The sequence below is a fragment of the Somniosus microcephalus genome, chromosome 6, assembly GCF_052327205.1.
Source record: "Somniosus microcephalus isolate GS21.2 chromosome 6, FLI_Smic_1.0, whole genome shotgun sequence".
Classification (NCBI taxonomy): Eukaryota; Metazoa; Chordata; class Chondrichthyes; order Squaliformes; family Somniosidae; genus Somniosus; species Somniosus microcephalus.
In genome coordinates this window covers 223776107-223802686 of record NC_140992.1, presented here as the reverse complement: position 1 = coordinate 223802686, position 26580 = coordinate 223776107, and the positions used below count along the sequence as shown (strand labels likewise).

Genomic DNA, 26580 nt, shown 5'->3' with positions numbered 1-26580 from the left:
GCTTCGGGCCCGTGCGCGACCTGGGCTAGGCGTAGCCCTGGCAGGCTGGTAGCCGCCGAGAGGAGGTCTGGGTCCGTGAGCTGGGCCGCTGCTAGTTGCGCGTAGTCGACCGCGAGGTGATTCGCGCAGATGGCGGGACGGGAAAGGCAGTCGGCGACAACGTTGTCTCTACCGGAGACGTGCTGGATGTCCGTAGTAAACTCGGACACGGCCGCGAGGTGGCGTTGCTGCCTAGCGGACCAGGGTTCGATGTGCTTGGCCATCGCGTATGTGAGCGGCTTGTGGTCCACGTACGCGGTGAAGGGGCGGCCTTCCAGGAGGAACCTGAAGTGGCGGACCGACAGGTGGAGCGCGAGAAGCTCGCGGTCGAAAGTGGAGTATTTGACCTCCGGGGGGCGCAGTTGGCGGCTGTAGAAGGCAAGTGGCTGCCACGCGCCATTGACCCACTGCTCGAACACGGCGCCGACCGCGTGGTCGGAGGCGTCGGTGGTGAGCGCGACCCGGGCATCGGCCCTCGGGTGCGCGAGCAGGGTGGCGTCGGCGAGCGCGTTTTTGGTGGCGTCGAAGGCGGCTGACGTGTCAGTGGTCCAGGCTACGTCCATCTTGCTGGATTTACCTCGGAGGGAGTCGTATAGGGGCTTCATGAGGGCTGCAGCTCTGGGGATGAACCTGTTGTAGAAGTTCACCATCCCGAGGAACTCCTGGAGGCCCTTGATGGTTGTGGGGCGGGGGAATTGCTGGACGGCCTGCACCTTGTTGGGCAGGGGGACGGCCCCAGCAGGGGTGATGTGGTGACCGAGAAAATCGATCTCGGTTAGGCCGAATTGGCACTTCGCCGGGCTGAGGATGAGCCCGTGTTGGGCTATGCGCCCGAACAGGGTGCAAAGGTGTTCGAGGTGTTTCTGTTTGGAGGAGCTGGCCACGAGAATGTCGTCTAGATAGACGAATAGGAAGGTCAGGTCCCGGAGGACTGAGTCCATAAGGCACTGGAAAGCCTGGGCTGCATTCTTGAGGCCGAAGGGCATCCTCAGGAACTCGAACAGGCCGAATGGGGTGATGACGGCCGTTTTGGGGATGTCCGCGGGGTGTATGGGGACTTGGTGGTAACCGCGCACCAGGTCGACCTTGGAAAAGACGGTTCGTCCGGCCAGTCGGGCTGAGAAGTCCTGGATGTGTGGCACCGGGTATCGGTTGGGGGTTGAGGCGGCGGTAGTCCCCGCAAGGGCGCCAGCCTCCGCCGGGCTTGGGGGCGATGTGGAGGGGCGAGGCCCAAGGGCTGCTGGAGTGGCGGATGATGCCGAGTTGTTCCATGGTGGTGAACTCGGCCCGCGCGATTTCCAGCTTGGCCGGGTTGAGTCTGCGGGCGTGGGCAGAAACTGGGGGGCCGGTGGTGGGGATATAGTGCTCCACACCGTGTTTGGCGGCTTTGGCCGAAAAGGTCGGGTTAGTGAGGGCGGGAAACTCGGCTAGGAGTGCCGAGTAGTCGTCCGTGGCTCTGGCGAGGCAGTAGTCGTCAGGCCGGCCGAACGGGCCGGGGTGAATGCGCCGGGGATGGGGGCCATAGTGTTGATGTCGACGAGGCGGTGCCTCGGAATGTTGACAAGGAGGCTGTGGGCGCGTAGGAAGTCGGCGCCGATGAGTGGGCAGAGGACCTTGGCTGTGAGGAACTCCCAACGGTAGCGGCGGCCCGCGAGGTCGAGCGTGACCATGCGGGTGCCATATGTGCGAATGTCAGAGCCATTGGCTGCGGCCAGCGTGATACCCCGTGTGCCGCGTTGGATTTCGAGGGCGGAGGCGGGGGTGATGCTGTGCTGGGCCCCTGTGTCGCACAGAAATCGGCGGTTGGTTCTGTCATCGGTGACGTACAGTAGAGGCCCCTTTTGCCCCGCGGCCATCGCGGGGGCCGGTGCGGGGGGGGGGGTTTGAAAGTACACGGTGGCGTGCAGCGTTGGGCCCTAGTGCCAAAACGGGTGTGGTAGTAGCAGTGACCCGGAGTGGTAGGGCGGTCGGGCCTAGTGGGCCGGGAAGACCGCGTGGTCGTTGCCGTGAGGTCGGGCGCGACGTCGCGACCGGACAGCCGGTCGGCCTTTTCGGCTATGTCATTCAGGTCCGTGGAGCCAGACTCCACAATGAGCGGGCGGATGCTGGCGGGGAGCTGCCGAATGAAAAGCGTGCGAAAGAGGGCGCCGGTGTTTTTGTCGTCTGAGAGGGACAGCATGTGGGAAAGCAGATCCGAGGGTGAAGCGTCACCAAGGCCGGGGAGGTCAAGAAGTTGGCAGTTGCGCTGGTAAGAGGGCGTTTGAAATTTTTTAAGGAGCGCAGCCTTCAGATGTTCGTACTTGCCTTCCGGTGGTGGATCCTGCAGCGCTGCCCAAACCTTGGGGACTGTGGCGTAGGTGAGAGAGGAGACGAGGTAGTCATACTTTGTGGCGTCGACTGTAATGTGTTTCAGCCGGAATCTGGACTCAGCTTGAACAAACCAGGCTTCGGCCAGGTTCTCCCAAAAGTCCGGTAGCTTAACCATGGCTGCGTTTGTATCCGCCATGCTAGCTTAGGATTCGTCCTGAGCGTCGGGGTCACCAGTGTTGAGATACCGCGGCAAACGTGGGAGTCGAGACCAGAGCTAGTAAAACACAACTGCTTTTATTCTACCTCATGGCGAAGAGAACTGGAAAAGCCCGCGCATCCACTTAAATACTCCCCAGACAGGAAGTGCTCCCGGCAGCCTGTCCCTGCGGGAAACAAGTTGCTGGAGGAAAGGGCCCCCGGCTGGGGGCGTCTGCTTAAACTGTCCGTGCCGCCGTGAGCGGATTATGTCCAGTGGTGGCGTGTCGCCACAACATCTTTTATAATGGACTCTAGCATTTTCCCCACTACCGATGTCAAGCTTACTATAATTCCCCGTTTTCTCTCTACCATCCTTTTTAAATAGTGGGGTTACATTAGCTATCCTCCAATCCATGGGAACTGTTCCAGAGTCTATAGAATTTTGGAAGATGACCAGCAATGCATCTACTATTTCTCGGGCCACTTCCTTAAGTACCCTAGGATGTAGATTATAAGGCCCTTGGGATTTATCGGCCTTCAATCCCATCAATTTCCCTAACACCATTTCCCTACAAATACTGATTTCATTCAATTCCTCCCTCTCATTAGACCCTATGTTCCCGACATCTCTGGGAGATTATTTGTGTCCTCCTGATCGCTATTGACTGACTACTACTGTAAAGTGTGCATATATGGACATTAGCTGAGAGCAGTATTAGAACAGCTGTGATGCCCTTTGGGTGAATAGCCTGCCAACATTTAGGAACATTGTAACAGGAGTAGGCCATTCAGCCCCTCAAGCCTGTTCCACCATTCAATGAGATCATGGCTGATCTGCGATCTAACTCCATATACCCGACTTTGGCCCATATCCCTTAATACCTTCGGTTAACAAAAGGTTATCAATCTCCGATTTAAAATGAACAATTGATCTAGCATCAATTGTCGTTTGCGGAAGAAAGTTCCAAACTTCTACCACCCTTTGTATATAGAAGTGTTTCCTAATTTCACTCCTGAAAGGTCTGGCTCTAATTTTTAGACTATGTCCCCTTGTCCTAGAATCCCTAACCAATGGAAATAGTTTCTCTTTATCTACCCTATCTGTTCCCCTTAATATCCTGAAAACTTTGATCAGATCACTCCTTAACCGTCTAAATTTTAGGGAATACAACCCTAATTTGTGTAATCTCTCATCGTAACTTAACCCTTGAAGTCCGGGTATCATTCTGGTAAACCTATGCTGCACTCCCTCCAAGGCCAATATATCTTTCCTAAGGTGTGGTGCTCAGAACTGCTCACAGTACTCCAGGTGTGGTCTAACTAGGGTTTTGTATAGCTGCAGCAGAACTTCTACCCCTTTGTACTCTAGTCCTCTAGATATAAAGGCCAGAATTCCATTAACCATTTTGGTTATTTTCTGTACCTGTTCATTACATTTTAATCTATGTACCTGGACCCCCAAGTCTCTTTGGACATCCACTGTTTTTAGCTTTTCACCATTTAGAAAGTATCCTGTTCTGTCCTTTTTAGGTCCAAAGTGGATGTCTTCACATTTGTTTACATTGAAATCCATTTGCCACTGTTTTGCCCATTCACTTAATCTATCAAGATTCCTTTGTAATTTTATGCTTTCATCTACACTGCCTACAATCCCGCCTTTCTTTATGTTCTCAGCACATTTGGATATATGACTTTCTATGCCATTATCTAAGTCGTTAATAAATATTGTGAATAGTTGAGGCCCCAACACGGATCCCTGCAGGACACCACTAGTCATATCCTGTCAATTTGAGTACCTACCCATTATCCCTACTCTCTGTCTCCTGCCGCTCAGCCAATTTCCCAACAAGGTCAATAATTTGCCCTCAATTCCGAAGGGCTTCTACCTTAGTTAACAGTTTCTTATGTGGGACTTTATCAAATGCCTTCCGGAAGTCCACATAAATAACATCCATAGACATTCCCCTGTCCACTACTTTAGTCACCTCTTCAAAAAATTCAATCAGGTTCATCAGGCATGATCTACCTTTCATAAATCCATGCTGGCTCTCTCTGATCAACTGAAAATTTTCAAGGTGTTCAGTCACCCTATTCTTAATTATAGACTCTAGCAATTTCCTGACATCAGATGTTAGGCTAACATCTATAATTCTCTGGTTTCCCTCTCTTGCCATTCTTAAATAGCGGAGTGACATGCGCAATTTTCCAATCTAAAGGGATGGTTCCTGAATCTAGAGAACTTTGGAAGATTATAGTTAGGGCATCTGCAATGTGCTCACATATTTCCTTTAAAACCCTGGGAGGGAAACCATCTGGCCCTGGGGATTTGCCACTCTTTAGTGCCATTATTTTCTTCATTACTGTTATTTTATTTACGTTAATTTTATTGAGTCCCTATCCCCAATTCAATTTTAGTTTCTTTGGAATTTCCAGCATGCTATCCTCCTCTTCTACTGTAAATACTGACGCAAAGTCATTATTCAACATGTCCGCCATTTCCTGTTCCTGTCCCTGTTCCTGGGACTAGGGACAGGGTCACTGGCAAGGCTTGGAAGCTAAGCAGAGCCAGGCCTGGTTAGTACCTGGTAGGGGTGACCATCAGGGAAGACCAGGTGCAGAAGGTCACGGAAGGAGCCCCGAGGAGGGGCGGTTGGCGAGAAGGTCACGGAAGGAGGAGCGGCTGGTGAGCAGGCCTGGGCGTTGGGCTGAAGATTGTCGGACAGGAGGAATGGTGGAAATGGAATGGCGGCGCGCACCACTTTCTGTTTTTAAGGGGCCAACATTAAAGTGGATAAATCCCCAGGTCCAGATGAAATGTATCCCAGATTGTTAAGAGAAGTAAGAGAAGAAATAACAGGCTCTGACCATCATTTTCCAATCCTCTCTGGCTACAGGTGTGGTGCTGGAGGACTGCTAACATGGTACCATTGTTTAAAAAGGGAAAAAGGGATAGACCAAGTAATTACAGGCCAGTCAGCCTAACGCCGGTGGTGGGAAAATTATTGGAAAAATTTCTGAGGGACAGGATAAATCTTCATTTAGAAAGACACGGATTAATCGGGGACAGTCAGCATGGATTTGTTAAGGGAAGGTCGTGTCTGACTAACTTGATTGAATTTTTTGAGGAGGTAACAAGGAGGGTCGATGAGGGTTTGATGTAGTCTATATAGATTTTAGCAAGGCTTTTGATAAGTAAAAGCCCATGGGATCCAAGGCAAAGTGGCATGTTGGATCCAAAATTGGCTCAGAGGCAGGAAACAAAGGGTAATGGTCGAAGGGCATTTTTGTGACTGGAAGGCTGTTTCCAGTGGGGTTCCGCAGGGTTCAGTACTAGGTCCTTTGCTTTTTGTGGTATATATCAATGATTTGGACTTGAATGTTTGAAGTATGATTAAGAAGTTTGCAGATGATACAAAAATTGGCCGTGTGGTTGATGATGAAGAAGAAAGCTGCAGACTGCAGGAAGATATCAATGGACTGGTCAGGTGGGCAGAACAGTGGCAAATGGAATTCAATCTGGAGAAGTGTGAGGTAATGCATTTGCGGAGGGCTAACAAGGCAAGGGAATACACTATAAATGGTAGGACACTGAGAAGTGCAGAAGATCAGAGGGACCTTGGAGTGCAGATCCCTGAAGGTAGCAGGACAGGTAGATAAGTTGGTTAAGAAGGCATACGGGATACTTGCCTTTATTAGCCAAGGCATAGAATATAAGAGCAGGGAGGTTATGCTTTAACTGTATAAAACACTAGTTAGGCTGCAGCTAGAGTACTGCGTGCAGTTCTGGTCACCACATTACAGGAAGGATGTGATTGCACTAGAGAGGGTGCAGAGGAAATTTACGAGGATGTTGCCTGGGCTGGGGAATTTTAGCTATGAGGAAAGATTGGATAGGCTGGGGTTGTTTTCTTTGGAACAGAGGAGGCTGAGGGGGGACCTAATTGAGGTGTATAAAGTTATGAGGGGCCTAGATAGAGTGGATAAGAAGGACCTATTTCCCTTAGCAGAGAGGTCAATAACCAGGGAGCATATATTTAAAGTAATTGGTCGGAGCTTTAAAGGAGATTTGAGGAGAAATGTTTTCACCCAGAGGGTGGTGGGGGTCTGGAACTCACTGCCTGAAAGGGTGGTAGAGGCAGAAACCCTCATCACATTTAAAAAGTACTTGGATATTCACTTGAAATGACATAACCTACAAGGATACGGACCAAGTGCTGGAAAGTGGGATTAGGGTGGATAGCTCTTTGTCGACCGGCATGGTCAAGATGGGCCGAATGGCCTCCTTCTGGGCTGTAAATATCTATGATTCCATGAACATTGCTCCTGACCACCCTCTTTTTCCTAATGTAACTGTAAAAATTCTTCATATTGATTTTGATATCTCTTGCAAGTTTCTTTTCATGCTCCCTTTTTGTAGCTCTTGCTATCTGTTTTGTGACCCTTTGCTGTTCTTTGTGTCTTTCCCATTTGCCAGGATCTGTGCTATTCTTTGCATTTTTGTATGTCCTTTCCTTTAGTTTTATGCTGTCCCTTACCTTTTTAATTGTCCATGGCTGTTTTTTTTGGCAAGTTGAGCTCTATCCCCTCAGGGGTATAAACTGGTTCTGTATCACATTCAAATTCTTTTTTAAACATCTTCCACTGATTTTCTATCATTTTACCCAGTTTACTGTGGACAGTCTCTGCCTCATCCCGTTGAAGTCGGCCTTACCTAAATCTAGAATCTTAGTAGCTGTTTGCGTTTCTCCCTTTCAAACGTTATGTTGAACTCGATCATGTTATGATCTTTATTTGATAAATGTTCACGCACAGTTAGGCTGTTAACTAAATCTGGCTTATTACTCATTACTAAATCTAATATGGCTTGCTCCCTTGTTGCCTCTAGGACATATTGGCCCTGAATTTATTTATTCCCCGCGGGGAAATACCTCCGATCCGCAAATAAAATCCGCGCCTACCTGGTGGTCCGGGAGGTACGCAGACTCATGGTCCTGGGCCTCCCTGCGTACCCACGGGCAGAGGTCCACGTATCCCAGGGACACAGGTGGATCGCAAGCGCCCCAGGGATCATGTGGGCCGGCCCAATGAATGACAAAAATTCATGCTCAAGGCCTTACAACTGCTTTTACCAGGTGTAAGAATTTCACGGGCATTTGCTGGGCAGAAGTTGGGTAAATAGCGCAACTCTCTGCCCGCGAATCCCCTTTTCCTGGGGATTCGTACGATCTGTTAAGAAGAATCTTGACAGATTGCAAGTTCCGGGTTTTAGCGCATGCCTAAACTCAGAACTTGCACGTCCCTGACGTGTGCATACATACCACGTACATACCCGTAGGGGCTGCAAATTACAGCCCATTGTTGTAGAAAACTATCCCAGACACACTCAAGAAATTCATTACCTTTCTGACAGTTGCTAGTCTGCTTTTCCTAATCTATATGGAAGTTAAAATCCCCCATTAAAACCACTCTGCCTTTGCTACGCACTTGTCTAATCTCTGCATTTATACAATCTAGCACTTCAGAGCTGCTACCAGGGGGCCTATACACAGCTTCCACTACAGTCTTGGATCCTTTCCTACTTCCTTAATTCAACCCATAAGGTCTCCACTGGCTACTTACATCTCTTTAAATCCTCTCTCATCATTGCAGTGATTTCCTCCTTAATCACTAAGGCTACTCCTCCCCCTTTGCCATTTTCCCTATCTTTCCTGTAGACCATATAACCTTTTATTAATTAAACTCACTGATGCCTGGCCACCTAGGTAAGACATTGGGGAGCTGCCAGCTCCTACAGAACTATATTCCAGTTAGACATGTTTCAAGCGGAACAGGAGAGAAAACTGGGGCAATGTTGTTGAAAAGCAAGCCGTTTCACTTGGGTTGTCTAAAACAGATTTCTGCACTTGGGCCACTTCACATCTGTGCTCTTTAAATGAAAGAATTGAGCGGAGCGTTTTACTTTTATCCTTTTTAAAGCAATTCCATGTTTATGAAATAATTTTAAGCTACACATGTGAATTATGAAGTTTGTGGATAAAATTTATACTGCACTCTGATATTTGCAGCATTCAACTGTGGGGTCTCTTCTACAAGCATTGTAATCTGAACAACTATCACTCATCACTCCAAAACAGTACATTTTAATAGTTTGCAATTGAGTTTGGTTGAATTTCAAGCTGTGTGACTCCTATTTTAAAATAGGACACTGACTTCCCCACGAACAAAGGGAGAAAACGGATATGTTCTGCACTTCAGTTCCATATTTTGCAGTTTGAGGAAGGCTGCTGAAAACACAGCTGAAATGGAAAGCATGTTCCTGTTTCTGCTAAAGCTGCAATTAAAGACAAATTTATATATTTGAAACAGTAACCATCCTAATAACTTGCAGGGCTACAAATTTAAACTGGCTTTTGAAAGATCATTAAAATGTGCTTGCCCCAATTTGTAACTTTTGTAATCATCTCAGGGTTTCTGATATGGCAAATTGGTAGAGAGGTGAAATCACCTCATGAGTTCATGAGTCAGTATTAAAAATACTGTGAAGGAAGTAGCTGTGAGTTATGAGTTATGCAGGCTACCTTCACAAGTGGAACAAGTATATTTAACAACTCCCTATGCAGTATTCTGTTTATGCAGAATGTGTATTATAGTTTAATATATTGTTACAAATTTTTTAATAAACTAGCTTTTTAATAAGTTTTGATTCCACTATGGTTGCATTTTTACGTGCATTGAGCAAACTGCAAGTAAAGTACTGCTATGATGATGGAATGCTTTCAGACACAGAAGGGATTATTTCAACCTAACAACAATAACTTGCATTTATATAGTGCCTTTAAAATAGTAAAACGTCCCAAGGTGCTTCACAGGTACGATTATCAAACACCGAGCCACATAAGGAGATATTAGGACAGATGACCAAAAGCTTGGCCAAAGAGGTTGGTTTTAAAGGAGGAGAGAGAGGTGGAGAGGCTTAGGGAGAGCATTCCAGAGCTTATGGTCTTGGCAGCTGAAGGTATGGTCGCCAATGGTGGAGCGATGAAAATCAGGGATGCGCAAGAGGCCAGAATTGGAGGAGCGTAGAGATCTCGGACAGCTGGAGGAGGTCACAGAGATGGGGCTGGTCAAGGTCATGGAGGGATTAGAAAACAAGGATGAGAATTTTAGAATTGAGGCATTGCTGGACTGGGAGCCAATGTAGGTCTCTGAGCACAGGGGTGATGGGTGAAATGGTACTTGGTCTGAGTTAGGATATGGGCAGCGGAGTTTTGGATCAGCTCATTTACGGAGGGTGCAAAGTGGTAGGCCAGCCAAGAGACCATGGGAATAGGCGAGTCTGGAGGTTACAAAGACATGGGTTTGATCAGCAGATGAGCTGAGTTGGGGTGGAGATGGGTGATGTTATGGAGATAAAAGTAGGCAGTCTTGGCGATGGAGAGGCTATGTGGTCAGAATTTCAGCTCGGGGTCAAATAGCATGCCAAGGTTGCGAACAGTCTGGTTCAGCCTCAGACAGTGGCTAGGGAACAGAGTTTGTGATGGGTTCGGAGTTCCCAATATTTAATTGGAGGAAATTTCTGCTCATCCAGTTGGATGTCGGACAAGCAGCCTGACAAATCAGATGCAATGGAGAGGTCGAGCGAGGTGGTGGTGAGGTAGAGCTGGATGTCATCAGCGTACATGTGGAATCGTGTTTTCGGATGATGTCACCAAGGGGCAACACGTAGATGAGAAATAGGAGGGGGCCAAGGATAGATCCTTGAGGGACTCCAGACATAACCTGCTGAGTGGAAAACAGGCGGGTTCAGGTCAATGGAGAGTCAAATTGGGCGGGGTGTAAAATGGGCATCTGACCCAAAGTCGCCCGTTACCCGCCTGGCTAGGTTAAAATTACCCCTTCCCCAAGACCCTTCAGCAGTGTATTTAATTGATACACTGTCCGTGCTAATATGCTTCTCATACCACAGGAAGCATAACTATGGTTATTCTGATGCCAGTTGCTGTGGTTACATCTATGCACCCATTGACAGAGTCTGCACACTGCTGTTATTTTGTGCCACTAACTGGTAGGAAAGTTGTTCTGGTCAGGTGATCATCTCCTGGATATGGAATAACTTTTAAATAACCATGTAGGTGAGATAATAGTAAGTAGCCACATATGTTTAAATAGTATTAATTTTGTTTAAATATATTTTACATATTCTTGTGGTATAAAGAAAACGTGTATATTGTACTGGGTGTCTACACAAATTGCAGTTTCCCATTCAAGCTATTCAGTTCTCACTTGTAGGTCAAATTCCATTTTCAGTACTTAAAATTCAGCATTCTTTATTCCCTGTAGTGAAGTAAAGCTTGAATTCCTTCTGTTATATACAGATTGATCTATTGTGTGAGTAGTTCCTCTATAATCTTAAATAATTAATACAGCTGTATGTACAGTGTGGTTAAATTAACTACTTTTGATGTTATTCTGGCTCTGGTGCAAGTATTGTCGTGGCATATTCTTCCCCATGAAGAAGGGCCAGAGACTGCCATGGTGATGGTATTTTAGTAGTGAAAACGCTGTGACTATGTTATCCGTCACTAATGGTGCTTTTTTCAGGAATCCTATTCTTCGTGCTACAGTTATAATACCACAGTCTCCTGAGTGCTGAAAGGAGTTCATTGAAACATCCATTCATAAACTGTTGGTCATAGCTCCTTAAATATATCCCTCAACTCTAAACAGTCATTGTTCTCTAAACTTTGCTGTCACCATGGAACTGCGGTAATAAAAGCTGTAAGCATTAACATACGCTTCTTCCAGTCTCTGCCCTCCAAAAAAGCAAAGCATGAAGACACATTTTAATCTTTAACCTTACTTTAAGATGTTAGAATAAACAATTCTGTCATACCTTGGGGGGAGAAAAACACTTCGATCTCAATTTTTCCGCACATTATTTTTGTGAAGTAGTCTTTGTATAAATGTTAGAATTGGTGTTCTAAATTGGGATATTAGTGCAACATTGCTGAATCAGTGTAAATGTCTGTATAGAAAGCAAGCCTTTCTAAATGTGCTGTGCCATTTAAAACAGCAGAAACAAACCACAACTGTAGGTAGCGTTTAAGATCAGTGAAATTTAAAAATACAAATGATATTTGTCATTGTGATTTTTTTTTGAGTTGCTATATTAGGAAGAATGGGAAGGAGATGTTCGTGATGTTTTTAATGCAACTTAAAGCTAAGTTCAGTTATTACTACATTTATTACAGATGAGGTACTATTTTAATTTTTTATTTGTAGATTATTGAAATTGTTTTGTGTTTTCAGAGTAAATAGAACCCAGAAGGGAAGGTAGTTACTTATTTATATGTGAAATGCGGGGGAGGTATTCAATAGACAAAGGCATAGTAAATGAACAATTAACAAAGAAAAGGTTGAATAGCAGTTTGCCGAAAGCACAGAGTGTGGAATGTCAAACATGTAAAGTGTTCAATTTAATCCCTTTCTCTCTTATTGGACTCCTTGTAGGACTGATGCCACTGGAGGAAATATTAAGTATCTATTCCTGGATGTTATAAAGAACATAATTTATTTGGTAATGATAATTCAGAAGCACTGGAAACAAGACAATCTTTCAAACTCGAGAATTATGCTCAGCAAAATTGATGAGAAGCACACGGTGGGTCGAAGCATCAGAACAGACTGGGAAGAGTGACATCCACCCCCGTGACCCTTTACACTCTATTTGAGTTGGAAAGAGAACGCCAGGCACAGAATGGGACTGATCCAAGAACAGTGCTTTTTAGCCAGAAAGGAAGTAAAAAACTGTTTTAACAGGAAACCCTTAGTAGCCATGCTCTAAGCTTTGAACTTCCAACATCTTACCTTATAAAGGAAAATTTGGAATTCTAACAATGCCATCCAGGGGGAAGTACTTTATTAATGAAAACGAAGCTCGTAAAAGTACAGACTCGCTCTATGAGACTTACTGCTGTATGAGCCAGCAACTTCCACTTGCTGTCCTCTTCCTACTGATTATTACCGGGGCCTGTATAGCTCTGATTGCTCTTTTCTTTTCCATAGAACTGGTAAGTGTTAGTCTGAAATGTTTTGCGCTTTTACACACCAAATTATTGATATTCTTTGTAAGTAAAGTAAAAGTATGCTGTTTTCCAATGTTATTTTTCAGTACAAACTTGGCTTAAAGTTTAGATCAGAAGATACAAGAATGGGTCAATTAATTATATGACAATGACCAAACGTATTTTAAAACCACCAAATTCTGAAGTTTTCTAAAGTATGTGGTTCAGTTATTGTATCATTTTGGGGAAAGGGGTTGGAGCAAGTTTTGATATTATGGCCTCCCCCCCGTCTGCCAGATGCATAGGAACACTATCACCTCCAAGTCCCCTGCCAAGTCATGCGCCATCCTGACTTGGACATATATCGCCGTTCCTTCAACATCACTGGTCAAAATCCTGGAACTCCCTTCCTAACAGCATTATAGGAGTACCTTCACCACATGGACTGTAGTGGTTCACGATGAAGGCCCACCACCACCTCTTCAACAGAAACTAGGGATGGGCAGTAAATGCTGGTTTGGCTGAGAATGATTAAACTGATTCCAACCACTTTGAATTTGAATGTCCGCCGTATTTAAAAAAAAAAACCCTGAAAACTCTAGAGGGAATTACAGATACAAAATTAATATTTTAAAATTCAGAATTTTCACGACTGATCATCTATCTATTTATCTTTATATTAGACAGAAGCTGGCACCACAATAACTGACAGTCTGGCCTCTTGAGGTGTTACACCTCAAAATTGTCATCCTACCAAAGCTTCAGAACATCTGTTGGGCAAATAAAAATCATGATTTACCTAAATAATTACTTATGAGGAATAAATATCCAGCACAAAATTGAGCAATCAAATATATGAATCTTTTTCAAAGCTACCATTCACAAATGACCAATTACCACTAAACTTATCTGTCAAATTACTCACATTTTCTTCACATTCTTTTGGGAGCACCATTTTCTTTTTCACGCAGATGATGTGAATAAACTATAAGTAATAATATTTATAAAATAACATAAGCCCATAAAAATGTATACATTTTTTTGAGTTAACAGTATTGTTTGGGATGAGGGTGGTTTGGGGTGGGGGTGGGAAAGCGGAGAGATTGCTGTTTGCTCTGAGACCAGAGATGGCTGTTTGAGGCACTTTGATACTGACCTCTCACATTATGGCCACAGTCATTCAGATGAGACTATGGCGAATGACCACCTATTGAAGTAGTGGTCATTGAAAGCTCAACAGTGGAGCAACCTTTCTGAACAATGTTTAGAAAGAGGAATGTTTTGAGAAGTGAGGAGGGACAAAGATGCAACTGAATGAAGTGTTTACATGTTAAGCAAATCCTGCAAATCCATTGTGGGAGGCAGAGCAAAAATCAATTTATAAATGTAAGCTTGGGAAAAAGATTTTGCAGCGGGATGAACAAACCAAGTTACTTGCAAGCAGGTTTGACATTTCTTGATTGTTCTGGAAGCTGGTATCTCTGTGAACCCACTTAAATGAGTTAACACCTGGGCTAAAACAGCAGAGAGTGGGATTTCTGGAAGTTGCACTAAGCAAATTAAGCATTGAGGAGATTTTTTTTAACGCAGTGAGTTTTGATCTGGAATGCACTGCCTGAAAGGGTGGTGGAAGCCGATTCAATAATAACTTTCAAAAGGGAATTGGATAAATACTTGTAAAGGAAAAAAATACAGGGCTATGGGGAAAGAGCAGGGGAGTGGGACTAATTGGTAGCTCTTTTAAAGAGCCAGCATAGGCACGATGGGCCGAACAGTTGCCTCTTGTGCTGTATGATTCTATGATTTTAAGCATTCATACACTATTATCCCCATGCTGTAATTTCAAGGCCAAGGACTTTGGATCAATTTCTATCAAACTTGTTTGATAGAGGCTGTTGAAAGGGAAGACTGCCAGTTAGTGCTACCGCTCTGAAGCTCCATTGTTGTACAGGTCCACTTTAATCTTGAGTAGACTCACAAGCTGAGATAATCTTCACTAATGAGTTTTGTCTCTTTTGCCTTAAAACATGTTTCAAAACCATGCATTTAGTAATAGGTTAATTACCAAAAGCAGGCATGCTCACAATTTAAAAAAAATATTTGGGACTTTTTTGTAGTGTGCATATTTAGAAAGTCAATTCAGTTTCAAATAACGACCATAGAGTCATAGGGCAGGATTTTCATTGGGCCGTGGAGGTGGGATTGGAGGCGTGAGGGGGGTTAAAATCCCGAAATCAGGGGTCCCAACCCCATCCCGCACCCAAATCCGCCTCCATGCCAGTTTCAAAGGAGGAGGGTACCCGCCCCGCACTGGGACCCGCCTACCCGAGGCGGGAAGGGATTAGTGCCAATTAACTGCCTGTTAACAGGCAGTTTTTAGCCTAATCCCTATTTTTAAGGTTGAAGTGTGGGATTCCCGACGGCTCCAAACCACGTCAAGTTAGAGGAGGCAGGCCATCGGGTTGAAGGACTTGGAGGGGTCGAGATGTCAGTGTTCAGGTGATTGATGTGTGCATGAGTGCAAATGTAAGTGTGTTTGGTGTGTCTAAAGTGATTAAATAAGTTTTACATACCTTTTCTTACCTTTTCAGTTTTCCTTCCTTTAGGTCTCGGGAGTCCCTCATCTCACCGGCACAGAAAGCAGAATGGCTGCGAACTGTCAAAAGTGACAGCCTTCAGCTTTCTGTGCAGGAGAGATTTCTAACTGAGTCTGTGGAGAAGGACTCATGTTAGAAGTAAGACTGTCAGTGTTTGACAGCTTCAAACAGCTGTGAAACGCTGATATTTCATCTGTCAAAACCTCTTGAGAGTTGAAATTTCAGTCTGTGACATCACCTGTTGCTGGGTGGCCCTTAATTGGCTTGCTGAGCCCGCTGGGCGGGCTCAACAAGGTCAATCAAGTTAAAATCGCGTGGATTGGCCGCATCTCTATGGAGGCAGGACTACTACCCCGAAAGTTGTAGTCCCGCCTCCAACCCGACTCCTGAATGAAAATCCTGCCTATAGAGTCAAATGGCACAGAAGGAGGCCATTTGGCCCATCGAGTCTGTGCCGGCTCTCTGTAGAGCAATCCAGTCAGTCCCATTCCCCCGCTCTATCCCCATAGCCCTGCAACTTTATTTCCCTCAAGTGCCTATCCAGTCTCCACTTGAAAACATTGAGTGTCTCCGCTTCCACCACTTCTGTCGGCAGTGAATTCCAGGTCCTCACCACTCGCTGCGTAAAAACGTTTTTCCTCACATCCCCCCTGTATCTCTTGCCCAAAACCTTAAATCTGTGTCCCCTAGTCCATGTACCATCAACTATTGAAACATAGAAGATAGGAGCAGGAGTAAGCCATTTGGCCCCTCAAGCCTGTTCCGCCATTTAATGAGATCATGGCTGATCATCCAAATTCAGTGCCCTGTCCCTGCTTTCTCCCCATATCCCTTGATCCCTTTAGCCTTAAGAAATATATCTAACTCCTTCTTGAATATATTTAATGAATTGGCCTCAACTGCCTTGTGTGGTAGAGAATTCCACAGGTTCACCACTCTCTGGGTGAAGAAATTGGGAACAGCCTTTCTCCGTCTAGCCTATTCAAACCCGTCATAATCTTGTACATCTCTATCAAATCACCCCATAACCTCCTTTGCTCTAATGAAAGCAAATCCAGCTTCTCCAATCTGTCCTGGTAGCTAAGATCCCCCATCTCCGGAACCATTCTGGTAAATCTTCTCTGCATCTTCTCAAGGACTTTCACATTCTTCCTAAAGTGTGGCGACCAGAACTGGATAAAATACTCCAGTTGTGGCCTAACCAATGCTTTATAAAGGTTCAGCGTAACTTCTCTACTTTTGTACTCAATACCTCTATTTATGAAGCCCAAGATCCCATATGCTTTGCTAACCACTCTCTCAATATGTCCTGCCACCTTCAGGGACCTATGCACATTAACTCCCAGGTCCCTCTGTCCCTGCACACTCTTTAAAACTGCGCCATTAAGTGTATATTGCCTCTCCCTGTTCCTTCTGCCAACATGCATCACCTCACACTTCTCTGTATTAAATTCCGTCTGCCACTTGTCTGCCCATTCTGCTAACCTTTCTATGTCCTGTTGCAGTTGATTGGTGTCATCCTCACTGTTCGCCACTCCCCCAAGTTTGGTGTCATCGGCAAATTTAGAAATTCTACTCTGTATTCCAATATCCAGTTCATTGATATATATCAAAAAAGCAGTGGCCCCAGCACTGACCCTTGGGGAACACCACTGTCTACCATCCTCCAGTCTGAAAACCAGCCATTTACCACAACTCGCTGTTTTCTATCCTTAAGCCAATTCCTTATCCAAGCTGCCACTGACCCACTTATTCCATGAGCCTCAATTTTGTTAACCAGCCTTCTATGTGGTACTTTTCAAACGCCTTCCAAAAATCTATGTAGACAACATCCATTGCATTCCCTTCATCAATCCTCTCTGTTGCCATGTGGAGGTTTTTGTTATTTTTAAGTTGTAAAATTCTATACTTTAAGAATTGCGGGGTGGCTTATAAGTGAAACTCTGAAAGATAAATTGACTAGGAGTGAAATATTTTTATGGAAGTTTTTCTTATTAAATATTAATGTTGAATTTGTTGGACTCAGTATAGACTTATGAAGCACAGGCCTATATGAAGGTTTATTCTTCGAATTACTGGAATGTGCTGATGTATTTTGATATGGCACAACAATAGTACTGTGATCCTTAAGTCTTTCATGCTGTTGTGGTAATGAATAACTTTATATAAAATAATAATATTGATGCTTCAAAAATGGAAAGATGTGTAATCTATATTTCACATTAATGTGGCATTTTTCTTTCAAACAGGATGTTCAGGACCACCTTCGCTTTTTTGTTACATTATGCACTGCTTTGGGAATATTTATAGTGATTTTTATTCTTGTCTGCATTGAATCGTTATTTCAAAGATGGATGAAGATATTTGCCTTTGTCATTTGGGTTTGCCTTCTTACCATGGGGTACATTTTCATCTTTACTGGTGAAACTATCTCTGCTTGGGACCAGGTATGGCTCATTTCAATTTTTAACCTCTGTTACAATGGTATTTTTGTTTCCCGTTAAATTAGTTTGGGTAGAATTTCTGCGGGGATTCTCCTGCTGTAACTTCGGTGGAAGATTGGTTTACATTAGGGTGTTTGCTCAAGTTCTGGCGGGAGATTGGGAGAATCTCTGAAAAATTCTACCCCATTGTCTCTCTTAGGTGAAATGTGTTCACACTTTGAGATTTCAAGTGACAATTTATTACATTTGAGATTACAGCTACAATGAAATTTGCTTTTTTACTTAGTTGGTAAACACTGAGTAAAGTCATGAAATTAAGTCCTGAACTTGAGCGCATAATCTAAGCTGAAACTTCAGTGCAGTGCTGAGGGAGTGCTGCATTGTTGGAGGGGCGCCATCCTTCAGATGACATGTGTTAAACTGACACCTATTCAGTTGGTACTATTTCAAAGAAGAGCATATAATTGGTGTCCTGACCAATATTCCTCCTTCGACCAACGTGATCAGAAGAAAATTAACTGGCCATTTGTTTGTTCCTGTTTGTGGGATTTTGCTGTGTACAAAATGACTGCTGAGTTTGCCTATAGAAGTCCCTGCACTGCAAAGTAATTCTTCTTGAAATGCCTTAGGATATTTCTAAAAGATGTGATAAATTGTTCTATCATGCAAGACTTTTTAGTTTATGTTGTTTCTATGAACATTAATCTTCTAGCATGCAGCTTTACAAATGTCTTTGCAACTCAATCCTTGCTCAATGTATCAGTGGGAAATCATCCTTGTGTTTTGACCAGTTCTAACAAATGCAGACCTGCAGTGCTGACATCCATAGAAAAGGATCAAATGGTTGTAGAGTACAAGTCAGGATAATGCATGCTCAAACTGTAGTGTTCTCTGGTCAGACTACATCTTGAGTACTGTATCCAGTTCTGGTTAGTGAGAAACAAAGATGAAGTTCAAGCGTTGGAGGCAGAGAAGAGCCATCAGGCTAATCCTTAGTGTTCGAGGTCTAAGTTATGAGGAAAGACTGGAGGAACTTGGGCGCTGATTTTGATTTACTGTGGTAATTCGATGGCCGCCAATCGTGCTGCCCGAGCGATCACAGCAACGAGAGACCCGAACCATCTTGGTGGTTGGGCCTCATTAACATGCAGCCAACAAGCAGTGAGCACTGTATGGGTACTTTGAGGCAACTCGGCGGTCGATGTGGGAGCGAGCTGGCTAACAGTTCGGGCCTTGGGGATGGGGTTAGCGCTCAGGAACCAGCAGCGGGCCACAGTAATTTTGTAGGACCAGGACTTCTGGTCCCTCGCAAATGAAAGAAAACAACATTTCAGCCATTTTTGGAGTGGCCTGCCATGGTCCTTTTAAGGACCGTTGGTTCGACTACTCAGTGCTAGGGTCCAATGGGCGGGACATGCGCAATGCACCCCTCGCCCATTGAGCCACGAAAATCATGATGGGGTCCTACAGCTAGTGCAGGACCCCAATATAAATATTTAAATAAAGCTACAGCCTGTTTCGGGCAGGAGCATGCCCACTCAAAATTGAGTTGGGCAGGCCTACAGAGGCCAATGGGTGGGACACTTTATATGTTAAAAATTCCATTTGCCTACCATCCTATTTTTCTTGGGGTAGTTGTCGTACAGAAATCGGCCCCTTGATCGTTACAGCCTTCAAAGAGAGCATCTGAGATGTGAATTTGTGGAATTACATAAGATAGTAACAAAATGAAAAATGTATATCCAGAAAGTTACTTTAAACTAAATTGAGAGAGTAGGTCAAGAGTACACAGCTTCAAACGAGTGAAAAGCAAATTTAATCCTGATATCAGGAAGTTCTTCACACACAGAGTTATCAACACTGGTATTCCAGACATGCACCCTGGAATCCTTTAAGAAACATTTCGATGTCGCAATAGCGGGACTTCCCGATGATGAACACAGCGCATTCCAGTTACACTCACCACTGTCAAAAACGAAAGCAAAAATGTGAAATAAAAGTCCCACCAACTCTACGGTGTATGTTTAAGTTATGATGATGCACAACATCCCATATGCTTAAATTTAGGCAAATATTTTTGGAAGACTGGTCAAGAAGGTAAGGGCCCATGGGATCCAGGGCAATTTGGCACATTGGATCCAAAATTGGCTTAGTGGCAGGAGGCAGAGGGTGATGGTCGAAGGTTGTTTTTGTGGCTGGAAGCCTGTGTCCAGTGGTGTACCAGGGATCAGTGCTGGGTCCTTTGCTGTTTGTAGTATACATTAATGATTTAGATATGAATGTAGGAGGTATGATCAGTAAGTTCGCAGATGACACGAAAATTGGTGGAGTGGTAAATAGTGAGGAGGGAAGCCTCAGGCAGGCTACAGGACGATATAGACGGGATGGGTAGAACAGTGGCAGATCGAATTTAACCCTGAAAAGTGTGAGGTGATGCATTTTGGGAGGACTAACAAGACAAGGGAATACACAATGAATGGTAGGACCCGAGGAAGGACCGAGGATCAGAGGGACCTTGGTGTGCATGTACATAGATCCCTGAAGGCAGCAGGACAGGTAGATAAGGTGGTTAAAAAGGCATATGGGACACTTGCCTTCATTAGCCGAGGCATAGAATATAAGAGCAGGGAGGTTATGATGGAGCTCTACAAAACGCTAGTTAGGCCACAGCTGGAATACTGTGCGCAGTTCTGGTCGCCACACTATAGGAAGGATGTGATTGCATTGCAGAGGAGATTCACCAAGATGTTACCTGGGCTGGAGCGCTTCAGCTATGAAGAGAGACTGGACAGGCTGGGGTTGTTTTCCTTAGAGCAGTGAAGGCTGAGGGAGGACCTGATTGAGGTGTACAAAATTATGAGGGGCATAGATAGGGTAGATAGAAAGGAACTTTTCCTCTTAGTAGAGGGGTCAATAACCAGGGGGCATAGTTTCAAGGTAAGGGGCAGGAGGTTTAGAGGAGATTTGAGGAAAAACTTTCACCCAGAGGGTGGTTGGAATCTGGAACTCACTGCCTGAAAGGGTGGTAGAGGCAGGAGCCCTCACAACATTCAAGAAGCATTTAGATGAGCACTTGAAACGCCATAGCATACAAGGCTACGGACCAAGTGCTGGAAAATGGGATTAGAATAGACAGGGCTTGATGGCCGGCCGGCGCGGACACGATGGGCCGAAGGGCCTCTTTCTGTGCTGTGTAACTCTATGGGGGTGATTTTCATTCAGAAGTCGGGAAGGAGGCGGGACTACAACTTTTGGGGTTGTAGTCCCGCCTCCATCGAGATGCAGCCAATCCACGCGATTTTAGCTTGATTGACCTTGTTGAGCCCGCCCAGCAGGCTCAGCAGGCCGATTAAGGGCCACCCGGCAACAGGTGACGTCACAGACTGAAATTTCATCTGTCAAGACGTTTTGACAGATGAAATATCAGTGTTTCACAGCTGTTTGAAGCTGTCAAATACTGACAGTCTTCTAACCTGAGTCCTTCTACACAGACTCAGTTAGAAATCTCACCGGCACAGAAAGCTGCAGGCTGTCACTTTTGACAGATCACAGCCATTCTGCTTTCTGTGCGGGTTAGATGATGGACTCCCGAAGCCTAGAGGAAGGAAGGCTGTAAAGGTAAGTACAGGTAATTTAAACTTCTTTACACACTTTAGACACACCAAACACACTTGCCTTTGCACTCATGCACCCATCACTCACCTGACCACTGACATCTCGACCCCTCCAAATCCTTCAACCCGATGGCCCGACGACTCTAACTTGGCGTGGTTTGGAGCCGTCGGGAATCCCACACTTCAAGCTTTAAAATAGGGATTAGGCTAAAAACTGCCTGTTAACTACCTGTTATAAAAGATGTAATAGCAGAGCACTTGGAAAACAGTGACAGGATTGGACAAAGTCAACATGGATTTACAAAAGGTAAATCGTGCTTGACTAATCTACTGGAATTTTTTGAGGATGTAACTGGTAAAATAGATAAGGGAGAACCAGTGGATGTGGTGTATTTGGACTTTCAGAAGGCTTTCGATAAGGTCCCGCATAAGAGATTAGCGTGTAAAGTTAAGGCACATGGGATTGGGGGCAAGGTATTGACTTGGATAGAGAACTGGTTGGCAGACAGAAAGCAAAGAGTTGGAATAAAGGGTCTTTTTCCGAGTGGCAGGCAGTGACTAGTGGGGTACCGCAGGGATCGGTCCTTGGACCCCAGCTATTCACTATATATTAATGATCTAGACAAGGGAACTAGATGTAATGTCTCCAAATTTGCAGACGACACAAATTTGGGTGGGCGTGTGTGCTGTGAGGAGGATGCAGAGAAACTCCAGTATGATTTGGACAGGTTGGGTGATTGGGCAAAAGCATGGCAGATGCAATATAATGTGGATAAGTGTGAGGTTATCCACTTGTGAAGGCAGATTATTATCTGAATGGCAATAGATTGGGAGAAGGGGAAGTGCAATGAGACCTGGGTGCCCTTGTGCACCAGTCACTGAAGGTAAGCATGCAGGTGCAGCAGATGGTTAAGAAGGCAAATGGCATGTTGGCTTTTGTAGCGAGAGGGTTTGAGTACAGGAACAAGGATATCTTGCTGCAGTTATACAGGGCCTTGGTGAGACCACATCTTGAGTATTGTGTGCAGTATTGGTCGCCTTATCTGAGGAAGGATGTTCTTGCCATGGAAGGAGTTCAGCGAAGATTCACCAGGCTGATACCTGGGATGGCAGGAATGACTTATGAGGAGAGATTGGGTTGATTGGGCTTGTACATGCTGGAGTTTAGAAGAATGAGAGGAGATCTCATTGAAACCTATAAAATTCTGACAGGACTGGACAGACTAGATGCAGGAAGGATGTTCCCGATGGTCGGGGAGTCCAGAACCAGGGGTCACAGTCTAAGGATAAGGGGAGGAGGAGGAATTTCTTCACCCAGAGAGTGGTGAACCTGTGGAATTGTCTACCACAGAAGGCAGTAGAGGCCAATTCATTAAATATATTCAAGAAGGAGTTGGATATATTTCTTAAGGCTAAAGGGATCAAGGAGTATGGGGAGAAAGCAGGGACCGGGTACTGAATTTGGATGATCAGCCATGATTGCATTGAATGGCGGAGCAGGCTCGAGGGGCCGAATGGCCTACTGCTGCTCCTATCTTCTATGTTAACAGGCAGTTTATTGGCACTAATCCCTTCCCAACTCGGGGAGGCGGGTCCCAGTGTGGGGCGGGTACCCGCCTCCTTTCAAACTTACATGGAGGCGGGTTGGGTGCGGGATGGTGTCGGGTCCCCCGAATTCAGGACTTTAACCCCCCGCACACCTCCAATCCCGACTCCAGGGGTCAATGAAAATCGACCCCTATGACTATTTTTGAGAAACTAAAACCAAAATTACTCTCAGTCATTGTAGAAATGTTTAAGTCCATAATCCCTTCCCTTTGATTATGTCATAGAGTGCGGTGGCTCAGCACATGGGAGGAATCAGATTTGTGCCTGTGCTTTCCCTGCTCTGCAGTTTATTGAACTCTGTTGTATCTGTATAGAAATATCAAACTACTTTTCAAATAAAACAAGAGAGACAAAATTGGAGCGCACTCCTTTGCCTGCACTAGGCAAAAGGCTTAGGAAGCAGGTCACCTCTTGCCATTGTTAAGGGAATGATGCAAAGAGGGGATTTTTAAAAATTGTCTTGCAATGTGAAAAAGAAAAAAAAAGTTTTGTTTAGAAGGTGTTTTACAGTGGGTGGCCATAAGTTACAAATTTCAACAATAAACCTGATTTTCTGTTTTTTTTAAGGTGCCATTCTTTTTGTACATTGTGTTCGTTTTGTATACAATGCTTCCATTATGTATGCGAGATGCCATCATTGCCAGTGTCCTATCATCCATCTCTCATATTGTTACCCTCAGTATTTATCTCTCAACTGTAACTATATCAACAAATTCCCTAGCTTGCCAGGTGAGTCTCCTTTACTAACTTTGTAACTGTTTTGTACAGTAACCCTCTTTTTTAACCCACCACAGGTCTGATTCAAAACCCGATGCTTAAATTTGTAGGTGCAAAGCATGGGTACTCCTGATCTATACATTTGGTGTATGAGGTACTTAAATGATGTATCTAAGGGTGCAAGTAGGTGAATTAAAAAAAAAAAGCCGAGCCACAAAAAATATTTATGTAGTATGATAAAATGCTGCTATATTTCTTGGGAAGAGGAAGGTAAAATAAAATTCAGTATTATATATATTTTATCATCTGTTGTTCCCATTTTAAATGAAAGAAGCTCAAACATTGTTATAAATATTATTTTCTTCAATAGTGAAGGATGGCATGTGATAAACAAAAAGTTTGCTGTTAAGCAGGGGAGAAACTATAAAAGATGTGCAAAGAATAAAAGCTTGCATTCACCCCATCAAATAATTTAACTCTAGGATTTCATTTCGACTCCTCCACCTCTCTACCTGGAAGATCATTCCAAGTGTTGATTACTTTTTACATGAGGATATTCTTCCTGACCTTTATCTGAATTTCCCTTTCACTAGTTTATACGTATGTTCCATTGTTTTAGTATCCTGGCAAACCTTGAACTAATACTTCTACTCCTATTTATCAATGCCATTTAATATCTTCTATAGGATCGTCATCTTTCAATCGCCTCCTTTCCACAGTGATTTGACATGCCTAATGTTGAATCTACTATCACACCTGAAGATTCATTTCTATTTCTGCAGCATGCATAATATACTAGTGACATTTGTCTTTTTTTTATTCATTCATGGGATGTGGCCAGCATTTATTGCCCATCCCTAATTGCCCTTGAGAAGGTGGTGGTGAGCCGCTGCCTTCAACCGCTGCAGCCTGTGTGGTGAAGGTACTCCCACAGTGCTGTTAGGGAGGGAGTTCCAGGATTTTGAACCAGCGACGATGAAGGATCGGCGATATACTTCCAAGTCAGGATGGTGTGTGACTTGGAGGGGAACTTAGAGGTGGCGGTGTTCCAATGCACATGCTGCCCTTGTCTTTCTAGGTGGAAGAGGTCGCGGGTTTGGGAGGTGCTGCCAAAGAAGCCTTGGCGAGTTGCTGCAGTGCATCTTGTAGATGGTACACCGGTGGTGGAGGGAGTGAATGTTTAAGGTGGTGGATGGGGTGCCAGTCAAGTGGGCTGCTTTGTCTTGGATGGTGTTGAGCTTCTTGAGTCTTGTTGAAGTTGCACTCATCCAGGCAAGTGGAGAGTATTCCATCACAATCCTGACTTGTGCCTTGTAGATGGTGGAAAGGCTTTGGGGAGTCGGGAGGTGCGACACTCGCCGCAGAATACCTAGCTTCTGACCCGCTCTTGTTGCCACAGTATTTATGTAGCTGGTCCAGTTAAGTTTCTGGTCAATGGTGACCCCCAGGATATTGATGGTGGGGGATTCAACGATGGTAATGCCGTTGAATATCAAGGGGCGGTGGTTAGACTCTCGCTTGTTGGAGATAGTCATTGCCTGGCACTTGTGTGGCACAAATGTTACCTGCCACTTATCAGCCCAAGCCTGAATGTCGCCCAGGTCTTGCTGCATGTGGGTATGGACTGCTTCATTATCTGAGGAGTTGCGAATGGCACTGAACACTGTGCAGTCATCAGCGAACATCCCCACTTCTGACCTTCTGATACAGGGAAGGTCATTGATGAAGCAGCTGAAGATGGTTGGGCCTAGGACACTGCCCCGAGGAACTCCTGCAGCGATGTCCTGGGGCTGTGATGATTGACCTCCAACCACCACAACCATCTTCCTTTGTGCTAGGTATGACTCCAGCCAGTGGAGAGTTTTCCCCCCGATTCCCATTGACATCAGTTTTACTAGGACTCCTTGATGCCACACTCTGTCAAATGCTGCCTTGATATCAAGGGCAGCCACTCTCACCTCAACTCTGGAATTCAGCTCTTTTGTCCATGTTTGGACCAAGGCTGTAACGAGGTCTGGAGCCTAGTGGTTCTGGCGGAACCCAAATTGGGCATCAGTGAGCAGGTTATTGGTGAGTAAGTGCTGCTTGATAGCACTGTTGATAACACCTTCCATCACTGCTGATGATTGAGAGTAGACTGAGGGCATTAATTGACCGGATTGGATTTGTCCTGCTTTTTGTGGACAGGACATAGCTGGGAAGTTTTCCACATTGTTGGATAGAGTTTTCCACATTGTCGGATAGATGACAGTGTTATAGCTGTACTGGAACAGCTTGGCTAGAGGCGCGGCTAGTTCTGGAGCACAAGTCTTCAGCATGACAGCTGGGATGTTGTTGGGGCCCACAGCCTTTGCTGTATCCAGTGCGCTCAGCCGTTTCTTGATATCACGTGGAGTGAATCAAATTGGCTGAAGACTGACTTCTGTAGTGGTGGGAACCTCAGGAGGAGGCTGTTATGGCTCATCTACTCTGCACTTCTGGCTGAAGATGGTTGCAAATGCTTCAACTTTGTCTTTTGCACTCACATGCTGGGCTTCACCATCATTGAGGATGGTGGAGCCCAGTCTCCTCCTCCCCGTTAGTTGTTTAATGGTCCACCACCATTCATGGCTGGATGTGGCAGGACTGCAGAGCTGTGATCTAATCTGTTGATTGTGGGATCGCCTAGCTCTGTCTATAGCATGCTGCTTCCGCTTCTTAGCATGCATGTAGTCCTGTGTTGCAGCTTCCCCAGGTTGGCACCGTATTTTTAGGTACACCCGGTGCTGCTCCTGGCATGCTGTTTGACACTCCTTATTGAATAAGGGTTGGTCCCTGGCTTAATAGTAATGGTAGACTGAGGGATATGCCGGGCCATGAGGTTACAGATTGTGGTGGAATACAATTCTGCTGCTGCTGATGGCCCACAGCGTCTCATGGATGCCCAGTTTTGAGCTGCTAGATCTGTTCTGAATCTATCCCATTTAGCACGGTGGTAGTGCCACACAAC

The 26580-nt window shown here is 45.0% G+C and overlaps 1 protein-coding gene across 2 annotated transcripts in view; it reads left to right on the top strand.

The window, feature by feature from the left end:
• Window positions 1–26580, top strand: part of adcy7 (adenylate cyclase 7) — a 223696-nt gene that overhangs the window by 116009 nt on the left and 81107 nt on the right. For both annotated transcript variants that reach the window (XM_085991468.1, XM_085991467.1), the window contains exons 2-4: window positions 12058–12617; window positions 17458–17655; window positions 23442–23603. In XM_085991468.1, the coding sequence (XP_085847594.1) occupies window positions 12444–12617; window positions 17458–17655; window positions 23442–23603 (534 nt within the window). In that variant the 5' untranslated portion in view covers window positions 12058–12443. The remainder of the gene's footprint in view (window positions 1–12057; window positions 12618–17457; window positions 17656–23441; window positions 23604–26580) is intronic.